General features: G+C 43.5%; 2 protein-coding genes across 2 annotated transcripts; one reads left to right on the forward strand and one right to left on the reverse strand.

Moving 5' to 3' along the window:
* Positions 1 to 526: 526 nt before the first annotated feature.
* Positions 527 to 8,440, reverse strand: LOC131936939 (uncharacterized). The gene is made up of 2 exons (XM_059294076.1): positions 8,377 to 8,440; positions 527 to 2,436 (listed from the first exon to the last, which is right to left on the reverse strand). Exon 2 carries the CDS (start codon positions 2,417 to 2,419, stop codon positions 527 to 529), a length of 1,893 nt encoding a protein of 630 aa, XP_059150059.1. The 5' UTR covers positions 2,420 to 2,436; positions 8,377 to 8,440.
* Positions 8,441 to 9,206: 766 nt separating this feature from the next.
* On the forward strand, positions 9,207 to 17,138 carry LOC131936932 (uncharacterized). The gene is made up of 5 exons (XM_059294070.1): positions 9,207 to 9,583; positions 13,331 to 13,528; positions 14,414 to 14,564; positions 15,139 to 15,263; positions 16,296 to 17,138. The coding sequence occupies exons 1-5, from the start codon at positions 9,464 to 9,466 to the stop codon at positions 16,428 to 16,430; spliced, it is 729 nt and encodes a 242-aa protein (XP_059150053.1). The 5' UTR covers positions 9,207 to 9,463; the 3' UTR covers positions 16,431 to 17,138.
* Positions 17,139 to 17,731: the final 593 nt, after the last annotated feature.

The following is a 17,731-nucleotide window of genomic DNA, read 5'->3' on the forward strand; positions in this document are numbered from 1 at the left end:
CCAAGGACTGACTATTGACTAATTACTCTGGCACTAATTATTGACCTAGGACTGACTATTGACTAATTACTCAGGCACTTTGGCACTAATTATTGACCAAGGACTGACTATTGACTAATTACTCAGGCACTTTGGCACTAGTTATTGACCAAGGACTGACTATTGACTAATTACTCAGGCACTTTGACACTAATTATTGACCAAGGACTGACTATTGACTAATTACTCAGGCACTTTGGCACTAATTATTGACCAAGGACTGACTATTGACTAATTACTCAGGCACTTTGGCACTAATTATTGACCAAGGACTGACTATTGACTAATTACTCAGGCACTTTGGCACTAATTATTGACCAAGGACTGACTATTGACTAATTACTCAGGCACTTTGGCACTAGTTATTGACCAAGGACTGACTATTGACTAATTACTCAGGCACTTTGGCACTAGTTATTGACCAAGGACTGACTATTGACTAATTACTCTGGCACTAATTATTGACCTAGGACTGACTATTGACTAATTACTCAGGCACTTTGACACTACTGACCCAAGAGTCCGGCACTACCATAGGAGCAAGACTGAGGTCAAATACGTCCATGTCTTCCACTAATGTTTTCACGCTGATCTTCTCAAACAACCCGGGCAATGACGTCAGCATCGTCGAGTAGTCTGTCCCGGCATCTATTTGGAACAAAATCAACTCTTCTTTGTAGCAAACCGCCCCCGACAGCTTCCAGTCGAACTGTCGCCACAGACGGTTGACAACTGTGAAGTGGATCGTGTTGTCTCTACCCCGGAAGACTGACAGTAAAGCGCCGCTAGACAGTAGCAGATACAGGTGGTTGCCTTTTTGCACGGACACAATGTTTTGATTAGAGACCTGGTTGGGTATTTCAACGGTTGACATGGATTTAGACTTCAAGCTGTAGCAGTTGACGGTCATATTGTACGTTCGATGCCGTTCGTCATATGTATCAGCATTGTTGAAGAGTAGGATGGTGTCGTCAAACACGCAGGAGAACTTAAAATGGATATTTAGGTCCATTTTGAGAGTCTGGAACAAGTCTGGGTCCAGAACTCGACTCCTGTTGGCGGAGTGGCAGACGTTGAGAACCTTGCCGTGGGCAGACACCAGCGTGATGGGCATGGCTTGGTTACCGCACACCTCGTACAGGGTAGAGATGTTTTGGTTCTCGTCAATGATTTGGATAGCTTTGGGCCGGCACTTGTGTTTGGCGTAGGAACATTCGCTTTTGAACTTGGCACACACAAAGGCGAGTTTGGACCCGAGGGAGACGACAGGGTCGCTAGTTTTACACTTTCCGTTGAGCTGCTTGAGCTTAACGGTGGTCAGACTTCGACTCTCCAGGTCGTAGAGCCGAAGGTTCGATTTGACCACGTAGGCGACCACATTCTTTTTCCCACAAGACTTCCTGTAGGGTATCAGAAGGGAACTTTCGTGAGGGTACACGCCGACCTTGAACTTGAGAGCTTCCTGCACTACTTCAAGAGCAGACGGACATGCGCACACGTAGGGGTTAGTGAGCAAACTTTGTAGATAACTCTGGCTCGCTAAAACAATTTTAGCGCTTGTAAACAATTGGGCGAGGTAGTCTGCTCTGTCGTCTGCTGGGTGGTCGAGGCCCGAGTTGTTACTTGTGTCGTCTGGCGAGTCATCAGACTGCAAATAGTCTTTGACGTTATCATACAGCCAATCGTCTGAGTCGTCATCCGACTGGTCGTCAGGGTCCCGGGCCCCAGCCTCTCCCCCCGTGTGCTTGTCGTCAGGTGACAGAGCGGTGCCGGGTCGATATCTCCCACGTGACACCCAGCTCAAGATCCCGTCTAGAACAACTTCCTCACTCGCAACATTCAGCTCGTCATCCTCTACAAAGGATAGGACCACAGGAAATGGCAAGTTCAGAAACTCCTCCGTCGCATAAACTTGTTCGAAGTTTAGCTTCATGAAACTTATCATGGCGTCTTTCACGTTTTTTGAATTAAAGTCAGTGGCCGCTTGATAGAAGTTTGAAAAATTGTCAAGAGACAAATTGTCGATTACGTACTGCTCACACACTTGCAGGTAGGTCTCTGTGTCCAGCCGATTGGCCGCCTCCCAAACATCGTCAATGTTCTCCGCCGTCAGGCCAGGCACTCGCTTGTGGATGAACCCTAGAACTGTAGCAAAGGTCTTACTACGCATGCCCGTCAACTCCACGCGACCTTCCTGCGCCTCCTTCATGTTGCTCCTGAACATGGCGTCAAAGTACTTGGAGGCTGCGCTCAGCAGTTTGCGCCAGCTTTTGAACTCTTTGCCGTCAACCACGATGACAAAATCACACGACACGGGGTCGAGGGTCTCCTTTCTCCTCATGCCCGTCCTTAGGTCGAGAGACTCGGGTGGTCCAGACATCTTGGGGAGTGGACAGTCTGTCAAAGTGTTTAGTTAAGGTTAGAGGTTTACCAGACATCTTGGGGAGTGGACAGTCTGTCAAAGTGTTTGGTTAAGGTTAGAGGTTTACCAGACATCTTGGGGAGTGGACAGTCTGTCAAAGTGTTTAGGTAAGGTTTACCAGACATCTTGGGTAGTGGACAGTCTGTCAAAGTGTTTAGTTAAGGTTAGAGGTTTACCAGACATCTTGGGGAGTGGACAGTCTGTCAAAGTGTTTAGGTAAGGTTTACCAGACATCTTGGGGAGTGGACAGTCTGTCAAAGTGTTTGGTTAAGGTTAGAGGTTTACCAGACATCTTGGGGAGTGGACAGTCTGTCAAAGTGTTTAGGTAAGGTTTACCAGACATCTTGGGGAGTGGACAAATTGTCAAAGTGTTAAGTTAAGGTTAAAGGTTTACCAGACATCTTGGGGAGTGGACAGTCTGTCAAAGTGTTTAGGTAAGGTTTACCAGACATCTTGGGGAGTGGACAGTCTGTCAAAGTGTTTGGTTAAGGTTAGAGGTTTACCAGACATCTTGGGGAGTGGACAGTCTGTCAAAGTGTTTAGGAAAGGTTTACCAGACATCTTGGGGAGTGGACAGTCTGTCAAAGTGTTTAGTTAAGGTTAGAGGTTTACCAGACATCTTGGGGAGTGGACAGTCTGTCAAAGTGTTTAGGTAAGGTTTACCAGACATCTTGGGGAGTGGACAGTCTGTCAAAGTGTTTAGTTAAGGTTAGAGGTTTACCAGACATCTTGGGGAGTGGACAGTCTGTCAAAGTGTTTAGGTAAGGTTTACCAGACATCTTGGGGAGTGGACAGTCTGTCAAAGTGTTTAGTTAAGGTTAGAGGTTTACCAGACATCTTGGGGAGTGGACAGTCTGTCAAAGTGTTTAGGTAAGGTTTACCAGACATCTTGGGGAGTGGACAGTCTGTCAAAGTGTTTAGTTAAGGTTAGAGGTTTACCAGACATCTTGGGGAGTGGACAGTCTGTCAAAGTGTTTAGTTAAGGTTAGAGGTTTACCAGACATCTTGGGTAGTGGACAGTCTGTCAAAGTGTTTAGTTAAGGTTAGAGGTTTACCAGACATCTTGGGGAGTGGACAGTCTGTCAAAGTGTTTAGTTAAGGTTAGAGGTTTACCAGACATCTTGGGGAGTGGACAGTCTGTCAAAGTGTTTGGTTAAGGTTAGAGGTTTACCAGACATCTTGGGTAGTGGACAGTCTGTCAAAGTGTTTGGTTAAGGTTAGAGGTTTACCAGATGGACAGTCTGTCAAAGTGTTTAGGTAAGGTTTACCAGACATCTTGGGGAGTGGACAGTCTGTCAAAGTGTTTGGTTAAGGTTAGACGTTTACCAGATGGACAGTCTGTCAAAGTGTTTAGGTAAGGTTTACCAGACATCTTGGGGAGTGGACAGTCTGTCAAAGTGTTTAGTTAAGGTTAGAGGTTTACCAGATGGACAGTCTGTCAAAGTGTTTAGGTAAGGTTTACCAGACATCTTGGGGAGTGGACAGTCTGTCAAAGTGTTTGGTTAAGGTTAGACGTTTACCAGACATCTTGGGGAGTGGACAGTCTGTCAAAGTGTTTAGGTAAGGTTTACCAGACATCTTGGGTAGTGGACAGTCTGTCAAAGTGTTTAGGTAAGGTTAGAGGTTTACCAGACATCTTGGGGAGTGGACAGTCTGTCAAAGTGTTTAGGTAAGGTTTACCAGACATCTTGGGGAGTGGACAGTCTGTCAAAGTGTTTAGTTAAGGTTAGAGGTTTACCAGACATCTTGGGGAGTGGACAGTCTGTCAAAGTGTTTAGGTAAGGTTTTCCAGACATCTTGGGAAGTGGACAGTCTGTCAAAGTGTTAAGTTAAGGTTAGAGGTTTACCAGACATCTTGGGGAGTGGACAGTCTGTCAAAGTGTTTAGGTAAGGTTTACCAGACATCTTGGGGAGTGGACAGTCTGTCAAAGTGTTTAATAAAGGTTAGAGGTTTGGTCAAAACAACCAAAAGTCGTAATATATACTATGACCAGGGGCGTAGCGAGGGGGAGGGGGCGGGGGGTGCGGACCGCACCGGGTGACACCATTTAGCGGGGTGACACCAAGGCAAAAAATAGCAAAATATATAGAGAAAAACTTGAGGGGGGGTGCAAATCGAAAGTTTGAGGGGGGGGGGTGCAAATCGAAAACTTGAAAGTTTGTCCCCGGGAAGGGTCGCAACGCCTCTGGGGGGTGACACCATTAAGTGCCGCACCGGGTGACACCCGACCTCGCTACGCCACTGACTATGACTAAAACCTCATAAACCTAAGAAGAAAAGTATCCATATACTAAAGTCGTAATACATAAGATGACTAAAACCTTATAACCCTAACCCAACGTATCCATACACTAAAGTAAACCCCAGTATCCATGCAACCCAGAAGTCATAAACCTTAGTTACTATGTCAGTAAGATCCCTTTATCCATAGACCTTCTTATCCATGAATCCCACGAATTATATTAAAACCTTATAGCTAAAAATTAAATATCACCTTCTTTATCACCGTCTGTCAATAATTAAATCAAATGACAGAGTGTAAAATGTTTCAATGTGCGAACCAATGTCGTTTGTTGACAAATAGAGTGTAACTAAGTAATGAGTCACATCCGTTCATTTGAAACAGTTTCTTTCTCGGTTTTATAGATTAAGCACTACAAAGATGCACAGTCGCTATTTTATAGGATACAGAGGCGTAGCGAGGGGGGGGGGGGGGGCGGGGACCTCGCTATGCCACTGATTGTATAGGATAAGCACTACAAGATGCGCAGTAGATGGATCGTAAAGTAACAGTTTTTAGACTGTTTTTCAAACATTTTATTTCAAGATGTAATTAATTTATGGTATCGCCCATAACATATTAAGGTAGTATAGAATTTGTGTTAAGAGTTAGGATTCTAACTTGAGGTGGGGGGGGGGGGGTACAACCCGGGGGTTGGGGTTAATAGACACGGGGTATTTGACAGAGGGGAGTGCCCGGGGGTAATTGACGGGTGGGGGGAGGGTAATGTCCTGTACCCGATGAATGGATAGGTCTGAGATGATACGGGTGTGGGTATGGATAAGTAGATGGAAACAATAGAATATGGATCTTGATGCATATCTATCTATATGGCCATCTGTCTGACGTCCAAAAAACTTATGTGACCTTCTGTCTGTCATCCAACAAAGTTATATGACCTTTTGTCTGACGTCCAACAAACTTTGTGTTGCAGGCCCTGTTGGCCAGGAAACAAGAACCAGCAGAAGACACTGCGTATGAAACACGTTTGGCGAACCTGACCAAAGATTTTCTAAACGTTATTTCAAACCTTGATTCACCCACCACGACACAAGAGAGTTAGGGTTAGCCAGTCTAAACGTTATTTCAAACCTTGATTCACCCACCGCGACACAAGAAAGTTAGGGTTTAGCCAGTCTAAACGTTATTTCAAACCTTGATTCACCCACCACGACACAAGAGAGTTAGGGTTAGCCAGTCTAAACGTTATTTCAAACCTTGATTCACCCACCACGACACAAGAGAGTTAGGGTTAGCCAGTCTAAACGTTATTTCAAACCTTGATTCACCCACCACGACACAAGAGAGTTAGGGTTAGCCAGTCTAAACGTTATTTCAAACCTTGATTCACCCACCACGACACAAGAGAGTTAGGGTTAGCCAGTCTAAACGTTATTTCAAACCTTGATTCACCCACCACGACACAAGAGAGTTAGGGTTAGCCAGTCTAAACGTTATTTCAAACCTTGATTCACCCACCACGACACAAGAGAGTTAGGGTTAGCCAGTCTAAACGTTATTTCAAACCTTGATTCACCCACCACGACACAAGAGAGTTAGGGTTAGCCAGTCTAAACGTTATTTCAAACCTTGATTCACCCACCGCGACACAAGAAAGTTAGGGTTTAGCCAGTCTAAACGTTATTTCAAACCTTGATTCACCCACCGCGACACAAGAAAGTTAGGGTTTAGCCAGTCTAAACGTTATTTCAAACCTTGATTCACCCACCACGACACAAGAGAGTTAGGGTTAGCCAGTCTAAACTTTATTTCAAACCTTGATTCGCCCACCGCGACACAAGAAAGTTAGGGTTTAGCCAGTCTAAACGTTATTTCAAACCTTGATTCACCCACCACGACACAAGAGAGTTGGGGTTTAGCCAGTCCAAACGTTATTTCAAACCTTGATTCACCCACCACGACACAAGAGAGTTGGGGTTTAGCCAGTCTAAACGTTATTTCAAACCTGGATTTACCCACCACGGCACAAGAGAGTTAGGGTTTAGCCAGGGTTAAGATTCAACAGTCCTATGTAGGGTCAGGATTAAACTGGCCTAAGCTAGGGTTAAGATTAAACGGCATTACATAAGGGTCAGGATAAAAACTGGCATTGCCAGTGTCAGGGTCAATTTCGCCAAATCCAGGCTTCAGGTTAAACTGACCCTAATTATGGATAGTGAAAATACAACGTTAAAAACCTCATACATAAAAGACAAGATTACGCTAAATTTTAACACACACATTTACCCCACATTAAAAACACGATTAGCATTCAAGTTTAACACACTAAACGAGAGACAAGATTAGCGCTAAAGTTTAACACACTACCCCATATAGCAGACAAGATTAACGCTAAAGTTTAACACACTACCCCATATAGCAGACAAGATTAACGCTAAAGTTTAACACACTACCCCATATAACAGACAAGATTAACGCTAAAGTTTAACACACTACCCCATATAACAGACAAGATTAACGCTAAAGTTTAACACACTACCCCATATAACAGACAAGATTAACGCTAAAGTTTAACACACTACCCCATATAACAGACAAGATTAACGCTAAAGTTTAACACACTACCCCATATAACAGACAAGATTAACTCTAAAGTTTAACACACTACCCCATATAACAGACAAGATTAACTCTAAAGCTTAACACACTACCCCATATAGCAGACAAGATTAACTCTAAAGTTTAACACACTACCCCATATAACAGACAAGATTAGCGCTAAAGTTTAACACACTACCCCATATAACAGACAAGATTAACTCTAAAGCTTAACACACTACCCTACATAACAGGCAAGGTTAGCGCTAAAGTTTAACACACTACCCCACATAACAGACAAGATTAGCGCTAAAGTTTAACACACTACCCCACATAACAGACAAGGATAGCGCTTAAGTTTAACACACTACCCCATATAACAGACAAGATTAGCGCTAAAGTTTAACACACTACCCCATATAGCAGACAAGATTAACGCTAAAGTTTAACACACTACCCCATATAACAGACAAGATTAACGCTAAAGTTTAACACACTACCCCATATAACAGACAAGATTAACGCTAAAGTTTAACACACTACCCCATATAACAGACAAGATTAACTCTAAAGCTTAACACACTACCCCATATAACAGACAAGATTAACTCTAAAGCTTAACACACTACCCCATATAGCAGACAAGATTAACTCTAAAGTTTAACACACTACCCCATATAACAGACAAGATTAGCGCTAAAGTTTAACACACTACCCCATATAACAGACAAGATTAACTCTAAAGCTTAACACACTACCCTACATAACAGGCAAGGTTAGCGCTAAAGTTTAACACACTACCCCACATAACAGACAAGATTAGCGCTAAAGTTTAACACACTACCCCACATAACAGACAAGATTAGCGCTAAAGTTTAACACACTACCCCACATAACAGACAAGGATAGCGCTTAAGTTTAACACACTACCCCATATAACAGATAAGATTAACGCTTAGACGTCGTAGTGTAATCTTGCTCTTTACTTTACTTACGTAATATTTGCCAAACATTTAAACAGTTTTTGCAATAAAAAAAAACTCCGTTAAAATACTCAGCTAGAGTTGCTCTTACTTTACCTTGACCTTTAAGCTACGTCTGATGAAAGAACCTGCACAATTCCTCAAGTAACCGACCCAGTCACCTTCCCTCTTCCACACATTTGACTAATCTCTCGCTAATCCGACCCTATAAACTCCCTCCCCCATAAATAATCTACTTGGCTATTCCCTAAAAAACCGTTACTGTGTATTTTAATATCATGGAAAACAATTGTTGTGATTTTTATTGTTTTACTTTCCCTGGCCTGCCCGGTTGACTTCAAGGACTTGAAGAAATATTTGAACAAATAAAATAATTTTTTAACGGCTTTTTAACGGCTTATATTCAACACAAAAATATGAAAATGAGTGTAATCGATGGTTCCCAAACAGCTATAATTTTTAAAAATGTAAATATAATTTTATCGCTTGCCATATTTTTGTCACGATTTAAAAAGAAAATATTATGATTACATACTTTTTAAGCCTATTAAAATAAATGCTGAGCACTTGATTAATTTTCATCATTTTTCCAATCATAAATATAAAACAGATGCAGATTATTATACTTATTTTAAATTAAAAGAAAAAAGTTTATAGGATTATTTTACACAATAGTAGGATGCTTTTTTACAATATCTTTTCAGTATGTATCAATCTATTTATCGAATTCAAATCTAAACATGTTAATTTACTCGATCAAAGTATAAAGAATCATCTTTTAAATGAGAAAAAATTGTACGATGTCACAGACTGCTAAAAGAAGGTCGCACCGTATGGTGAAGTTTACAGCACACATTTGAGAATCCTTGGTGAATAGCAGTTTGATGGGAAAAACTGAATGGCCCCAGGACATGTGTCTATGTTCAAAGCCACGTCTAATCTAACACCCACACGTCACGAATCTTTACTTGGTTGCATGACCGTGTAGGTAGGTTCGTTAGCTGGACACAGTAGGCCTAGAGTTTGGCTACTTCTGTTGACAGTGTAGGCAGGTACATTGGCTGCCTCTGTTACAGTACAGTGCAACAGATTCGTTAGCTGGACACATTTTAGATTGGCTACCTCTGTTCACAGTGTTGAAATTGAAGTTGCTACTTGTGGCAAAAATTAATCAAAATATGGCTACCTCTGATCAAATCAATAACACCAACACAATGATAAATAACGTGGAAAAACTATTAGACAATCTCGAAGGCATTGAAGAGCTGCTTCTAAGTTTGAAAGACAAATATTTAGAAGTAAGTGTATTTTTTTTTATACTTTTAACTTAAGGTACATTTTACCGCAGTAAAATAATTAAATATTTTGTCACCTCTATAAACTGAACCATCATAGCCAAACAAATAAAATGATACAATTGTCCACAGTAATAAAAAAAAAAAAATTCATAAAAAACGTTTTAATAACAAGCTTTTATGTAATAATGCACTAAAAAGTAGAAAATAAATTATAGACTACTATTTAAATAACTATAAAGAAAAGCGTGGGTCACTTTAGTATCTATTGGATACCTTTACTAATGTTAAGGAAGACACCCACGCTTTTCTTTATAGTTATTTAAATAGTAGTCTATAATTTATTTTCTACTTTTTAGTGCATTATTACATAAAAGCTTGTTATTAAAACGTTTTTTATGAATTTTTTTTCAGTACTTTACATGTTTTATTTACAATAGAGTTACATGACTAAAAACCATTGCGCGCCTACTGAACGTGATGGCGAAGCTATTGAACGTACCGTGATGGCGCAGCTATTGAACGTGATGACGCGTGTGGTGTGGTTGGCTAGACATGCCTTACTAATTCGGTCCAAGTTTTAATTAATTCATAAAAAATCAATTAGGCATCCAATTAAGTCAACTTTAGTTTCAGATTGCATTGTCTTCATGTCTTGACCCACGTGCCAAATGTGAATCGTATCGGTCAAGTAGAAGTTTCCGAATTTTCACTCCTGCGTTTCGATCTAGACTGACGACTGACGACTGACGACAGAGAAAGTGAGTTAAATAAAAGCTTGTAATAAATGAATGTTTTTCACTTGTGTACATTTAAATATAGTTTTAATCCAGAGTTCACAGATCTTGGAAATCCTACAAATGTAGAAAAGCCCGTACATTTTAAATAGCCCGTACATTTAGAAATGCCACCCTATTTAGAAAATCATAAGCAATTAGAAAAAAAAACCACAAACCTCTCAATTTTGTACAAGGTACTGAGCTTACCACATGACCCCACTGAATATAGTAGTTTGAGCTGTTTAACTGAGGCTTTAAGACACATTTTAAAGACCCTTTTAATGATAACTAGAGAAAGAATTGAAAGTAAAATAAATTACTTACTTACTTACTTAATCCTCATCACTCCCTGTGGAGTATAGGGCAACAACAAATCTCCGCCATTCCACCCTGTCCTGGGCGAGCCACTTTAGTTCATGCCAGGTTTTAAAAATAAATTGGATGTATGCAAAAAGAAAATAGTAACAGGGGAGCAAACTATGTTAGTAATGTGTAATAGTTATTGTTAGATTAGTTCCCTTTGCATGACAGTCCGGCTAAACCACATGCATTGATAAACCGCTCCTCCATAATTACCCCCCCCCCCCCATCTTCCAGCAGGTTGGGGACAGTGAGGCCAGTGATGACCAGTCCAAAGTCCTGACCTTTGACCCCCCCATCTTCCAGCAGGGTGGGGACAGTGCGGCCAGTGATGACCAGTCCAAAGTTCTGACCTTTGACCCCCCCCCCCCTTCCCCCATCTTCCATCAGGTTGGGGACAGTGAGGCCAGTGATGACCAGTCCAAAGTCCTGACCTTTGACCCCCCCCATCTTCCAGCAGGGTGGGGACAGTGAGGCCAGTGATGACCAGTCCAAAGTCCTGACCTTTGACCCCCCCCCCCCTTCCCCCATCTTCCATCAGGTTGGGGACAGTGAGGCCAGTGATGACCAGTCCAAAGTTCTGACCTTTGACCCCCCCCTTCCCCCATCTTCCATCAGGTTGGGGACAGTGAGGCCAGTGATGACCAGTCCAAAGTTCTGACCTTTGACCCCCTACCCCCCCCCCATCTTCCAGCAGGGTGGGGACAGTGAGGCCAGTGATGACCAGTCCAAAGTTCTGACCTTTGACCCCCCCCCCCCCTTCCCCCATCTTCCATCAGGTTGGGGACAGTGAGGCCAGTGATGACCAGTCCAAAGTCCTGACCTTTGACCCCCCCCCATCTTCCAGCAGGGTGGGGACAGTGAGGCCAGTGATGACCAGTCCAAAGTCCTGACCTTTGACCCCCCCCCCCCCTTCCCCCATCTTCCATCAGGTTGGGGACAGTGAGGCCAGTGATGACCAGTCCAAAGTTCTGACCTTTGACCCCCCCCCCCCTTCCCCCATCTTCCATCAGGTTGGGGACAGTGAGGCCAGTGATGACCAGTCCAAAGTTCTGACCTTTGACCCCCCCCCTTCCCCCATCTTCCATCAGGTTGGGGACAGTGAGGCCAGTGATGACCAGTCCAAAGTTCTGACCTTTGACCCCCCCCCCCCCTTCCCCCATCTTCCATCAGGTTGGGGACAGTGAGGCCAGTGATGACCAGTCCAAAGTTCTGACCTTTGACCCCCCACCCCTCCCCCCATCTTCCGGCAGGTTGGGGACAGTGAGGCCAGTGATGACCAGTCCAAAGTCCTGACCTTTGACCCCCCTCCCATCTTCCATCAGGTTGGGGACAGTGAGGCCAGTGATGACCAGTCCAAAGTTCTGACCTTTGACCCCCCCTCCCCCCATCTTCCATCAGGTTGGGGACAGTGAGGCCAGTGATGACCAGTCCAAAGTTCTGACCTTTGACCCCCTACCCCCCCCCCCCATCTTCCAGCAGGGTGGGGACAGTGAGGCCAGTGATGACCAGTCCAAAGTTCTGACCTTTGACCCCCCACCCCTCCATCTTCTAGCAGGGTGGGGACAGTGAGGCCAGTGATGACCAGTCCAAAGTTCTGACCTTTGACCCCCCACCCCTCCCCCCATCTTCCGGCAGGTTGGGGACAGTGAGGCCAGTGATGACCAGTCCAAAGTTCTGACCTTTGACCCCCCCTCCCCCCATCTTCCATCAGGTTGGGGACAGTGAGGCCAGTGATGACCAGTCCAAAGTTCTGACCTTTGACCCCCCACCCCTCCATCTTCTAGCAGGGTGGGGACAGTGAGGCCAGTGATGACCAGTCCAAAGTTCTGACCTTTGACCCCCCTCCCCATCTTCCAGCAGGGTGGGGACAGTGAGGCCAGTGATGACCAGTCCAAAGTTCTGACCTTTGACCCCCCCCCATCTTCCAGCAGGGTGGGGACAGTGAGGCCAGTGATGACCAGTCCAAAGTTCTGACCTTTGACCCCCCCCATCTTCCATCAGGTTGGGGACAGTGAGGCCAGTGATGACCAGTCCAAAGTTCTGACCTTTGACCCCCCACCCCTCCATCTTCTAGCAGGGTGGGGACAGTGAGGCCAGTGATGACCAGTCCAAAGTTCTGACCTTTGACCCCCCATCCCCCAATCTTCCAGCAGAGTAGGGACAGTGAGGCCAGTGATGACCAGTCCAAAGTTCTGACCTTTGACCCCCCCCCCCATCTTCCAGCAGGGTGGGGACAGTGAGGCCAGTGATGACCAGTCCAAAGTTCTGACCTTTGACCCCCCACCCCTCCATCTTCTAGCAGGGTGGGGACAGTGAGGCCAGTGATGACCAGTCCAAAGTTCTGACCTTTGACCCCCCCCATCTTCCAGCAGGGTGGGGACAGTGAGGCCAGTGATGACCAGTCCAAAGTTCTGACCTTTGACCCCCCCCCCCCTTCCCCCATCTTCCAGCAGGGTGGGGACAGTGAAGCCAGTGATGACCAGTCCAAAGTTCTGACCTTTGACCCCCCCCCCTTCCCCCATCTTCCAGCAGGGTGGGGACAGTGAGGCCAGTGATGACCAGTCCAAAGTTCTGACCTTTGACCCCCACCCCCCCCCCCATCTTCCAGGAGGGTGGGGACAGTGGGGCCAGTGATGACCAGTCCAAAGTCCTGATGTTCCAAAAGTTCCAAGACGGGATTGAGGCGGCCCAAAATGTGGTCGGCATACTGAAGGCGGAGAAATGGCGGCTGAGCAGACGTCAGATGAGCGTGGAACTGCGCATGGGCGAACTGGAGGACTACAAGCTGCATCTGAAGAAGGACATGGTCAGTTGTACATCTTTTTAGACATGGTCAGTTCTACATCTTTTTAGACATGGTCAGTTCTACATCTTTTTGGACATGGTCAGTTATACAACTTTTTAGACATGGTCAGTTCTACATCTTTTTAGACATGGTCAGTTCTACATCTTTTTTAGATAAATAAAGTGTTGTAGTGCCCCTTTGATAAAGATTGTGTTGTAAACCTAACAACTGTCCTCTAATCTCGCCACTAATCTCGCCACTAATCTCGCCTCTAATCTCGCCACTAATCTTGCCTCTAATCTCGCCACTAATCTCGCCTCTAATCTCGCCACTAATCTCGCCACTAATCTCGCCTCTAATCTCGCCACTAATCTCGCCACTAATCTCGCCACTAATCTCGCCACTAATCTCGCCACTAATCTCGCCTCTAATCTCGCCACTAATCTCGCCAATAATCTCGCCTGTTATCTCGCCTCTAATCTCGCCACTAATCTCGCCACTAATCTCGCCACTAATCTCGCCACTAATCTCGCCACTAATCTCGCCACTAATCTCGCCACTAATCTCGCTACTAATCTCGCCACTAATCTCGCCTCTAATCTCGCCACTAATCTCGCCACTAATCTCGCCACTAATCTCGCCACTGATCTCGCCAATAATCTCGCCTGTTATCTCGCCTCTAATCTCGCCACTAATCTCGCCACTAATCTCGCCACTAATCTCGCCAATAATCTCGCCTGTTATCTCGCCTCTAATCTCGCCACTAATCTCGCCACTAATCTCGCCACTAATCTCGCCACTAATCTCGCCACTAATCTCGCCACTAATCTCGCCACTAATCTCGCATCTAATCTCGCCTCTAACCTCACCTCTAATCTCGCTTAATCTCGCCTCTAATCTCGCCAGTCCTCACTGAACGAGACTGTGGATGTCCTGAGCCTGAGGATTGTGCAGCTGGAGAACCAACTGGTTGACGCCCAGGAGAGGAATGAAGCCCTGGAGTGGGAGAGGAACGACTTCAAGAAACTTTACGAGGACTCGCTCAAGAAATGCTCAGGTCTTGCTGAATTTTCTGACATGTTTTTGTCATTTCATGTTTTGTCATCTCACACACAATTTTAAATATAACGGTAATTAATTAGTTATTTTTAACAGCCAACTTTTACCTGATGTACGAATTTTCATTCGTTTGACCTCTTTCTCTGGTATTCTACTTGCCTACAGTGTTTCTTTCAGATATTTCTACTGAGAGGGGGGGGGGGGGGGTTACATTGCTACCCGGAGCACGTCAAATAAAAATGTATAATCTATCGAAAATATAAACTTGGTATATATATATATTTTATACTTCGTATTTACTTTATAGAAATTATATATGACCCCCTCCAACAAAATTGCAAGCCCCCCCCCCCCCTCAAGCAGGGGAATACTGTCTGAAAGAAACCCAATTTGTCGACGTGATGGTTTAAATAATAACCGTAACGTATGCCATTTGATATAGAGATTTGGCTAACCAACAAAATAATAAAGTGTAAACCATCTAGTGTATAATTTTTTGATATCACGAGAAAGAGGTCTTTAATTAGATAAGTGGGTTTTATATATTTAACCATTGGCTTCGATTGTTTCAGAATACAACAAAAAGATGTCCGACATGGCGTCTCAGCTTCACAAGTCACGTGGTCCTTCATACAGCCAATCACAGCAGCCCAACTTTAGCGTGGAGAGTCTGCTCAAAGAAAACAAACAACTCAAGGTTAGTTGTTGGCAATATATGCGATTTTGTTTTAGTCGTTTTAATGAGCACAGGTTATTATTTTTTTTTGACATTTCATTTTTTAAAAATTCATAATTTAATTAGTTGTTTAAAATTATTTAACCAAAATTTTAAAGATTAGATAATTTTTTTTCGTGTCAAGCATGACTTTGTTAAACAATACTGACATTAAGCATGACTTAGCGACAAACTGCCTTGAATCCATTACATGTAGCATATAGCCTACATACGCAAGAAAAGTGATTTAACGATAAAATATCGGGAGGTAAATTGTGCTTGTAGGTATGTTTGTTGTTATCTGTGTGCGTCTTGAAGAGTGTGCGTGTTTACACATTATTTATTTTTGAAGAGTAGCATTTGAAGCCAGAATTCATTCAATGTTTTACCGAAGTTAAAGAAGTCATTTCCACATAACTCGTGTACAAATTATTTACTTTCCAAAAGATTTTGTCTTTCTACGATTATTTCCCTTTATTAATTTTTTTAAATTCATATAAGTGTTAGTTGTTATGTCCCTTTACCAACATGATGACACAAACTTGACCATCATTGTAGCCACTCTACAACTGAACAAACGCAATACATAGTAAAACAATGATACAGACAGATAAAGAAAAACTACATTTGTATGTCCTTCGTAAAGTGAACTCAGTATTTGATTCGTACAAAGCCGACTTCATTCTTTTGAAGTTCTGTGTTAAATTTTTGTTTAGCTTTAGTACCCAGCCTATGGGGCAACAAATCTGCGATTTAGTCTGCCTGACGTCCAACAAACTTGTAATGCCATTTGTCTGTCATCCAACAAAGTTGTGTGACCACCTGTCTATCATCCAACAAAGTTGTGTGACCACCTGTCTGTCATTCAACAAAGTTATGTGACCACCTGTCTGTCATCCAACAAAGTTGTGTGACCACCTGTCTGATGTCCAACAAACTTGTACTGCCATCTGTCTGTCATCCAACAAACTTATGTGACCGTTTGTCTGTCATCCAACAAACTTTATGTTGCAGGCCCTGTTGGCCATGAAACAAGAACCAGCAGACGACACAGCGTATGAAACACGTTTGGCGAACCTGACCAAAGATTTTCTAAACGTCATTTCAAACCTGGATTCACCCGATCCCACCACGACACAAGAGAGTTAGGGTTTAGCCAGAGTTAGGATTCATCTGTCCGGTGTAGAGCCAGGATTAAACTGGCCTAAGCTAGGGTTAAGATTAGACGGGCATGGGTTAGGGTCAGGATGAAAACTGGCATTGCCAGAATCAGGGTCAGACTCGCCAAATCCAGGCTTCAGGTTAAACTGACCCTAACTATGAATAGTGAAATACGACGTTAAAAATAGAGCTAAAGTTTAACACACAAACCCAGAGACACGATTAGCGCTAAAATTTTACACCACACTATAGGCAAGATTAGCGCTAAAGTTTAACACCCTACCCCATATAACAGACAAGATTAGCGCTAAAGTTTAACACCCTACCCCATATAACAGACAAGATTAGCGCTAAAGTTTAACACACTACCCCATATAACAGACAAGATTAGCGCTAAAGTTTAACACCCTACCCCATATAACAGACAAGATTAACACTAAAGTTTAACACACTAGCCCATATAACAGACAAGATTAACACTAAAGTTTAACACACTACCCCATATAACAGACAAGATTAACACTAAAGTTTAACACACTAGCCCATATAACAGACAAGATTAACACTAAAGTTTAACACACTACCCCATATAACAGACAAGATTAACACTAAAGTTTAACACACTACCCCATATAACAGACAAGTTTAACACTAAAGTTTAACACACTACCCCATATAACATACAAGATTAACACTTAAGACATCGTAGTGTAGTCTTGCTCTTTACTTACGTAATATTTGCCAAACATTTGAACAATTTTTTGAATAAAAAAAACTCCGTTAAAATACTCCGCTAGAGTTGCTCTTACTTTACCTTGACCTTTAAGCTACGTCTGATGAAAGAACCCGCACAATTCCTCAAGTAACCGACCCAGCCACCTTCCCCCACCCCCACATTGGACTAATCTCTCCCTCAAGTATCCGACCCCCCCCTCCCCCCCCCCCCCCCCCCCACTCCACCACCGGAATAACCTCCAAAGAACCAGGCAATGAGCAAATAACCGCTTGGGTAACATTAGAAAAGTTAAACAAAAATCCGGAATCTATTTTAATAGTTAAGAAAACAAACCCTAACGTTTGCTTTCGGCTTAATCCGTTGAATCCAATTCAGGGGGTAACTGGATAATGGACCAAAAAACTGGATGGTGTTATTTCAGATCCGTCCCCCCAATTACCAAATCAAATACCGCTGTATGGCCCATAATAGGATTGGCATGATTGTGTGAATGATCGGCTGCTCAACGGGAACTGTATCTCATCCACATCCGGTTCGACAAACACAACAGACG

This window comes from Physella acuta, unplaced genomic scaffold (genome assembly GCF_028476545.2).
Source record: "Physella acuta isolate Inbredline_101_S28 unplaced genomic scaffold, ASM2847654v3 ptg000196l, whole genome shotgun sequence".
Classification (NCBI taxonomy): domain Eukaryota; kingdom Metazoa; phylum Mollusca; class Gastropoda; family Physidae; genus Physella; species Physella acuta.

Coding starts and splice junctions, on each gene's coding strand:
- LOC131936939 (XM_059294076.1), bottom strand. CDS start 2,419: ATGTCTGGACCACCCGAGTCTCTCGACCTAAGGACGGGCATGAGGAGA.
- LOC131936932 (XM_059294070.1), top strand. CDS start 9,464: ATGGCTACCTCTGATCAAATCAATAACACCAACACAATGATAAATAAC. Junction 9,584..13,330: donor TGAAAGACAAATATTTAGAA/GTAAGTGTATTT, acceptor CCCATCTTCCAG/GAGGGTGGGGACAGTGGGGC. Junction 13,529..14,413: donor TGCATCTGAAGAAGGACATG/GTCAGTTGTACA, acceptor TAATCTCGCCAG/TCCTCACTGAACGAGACTGT.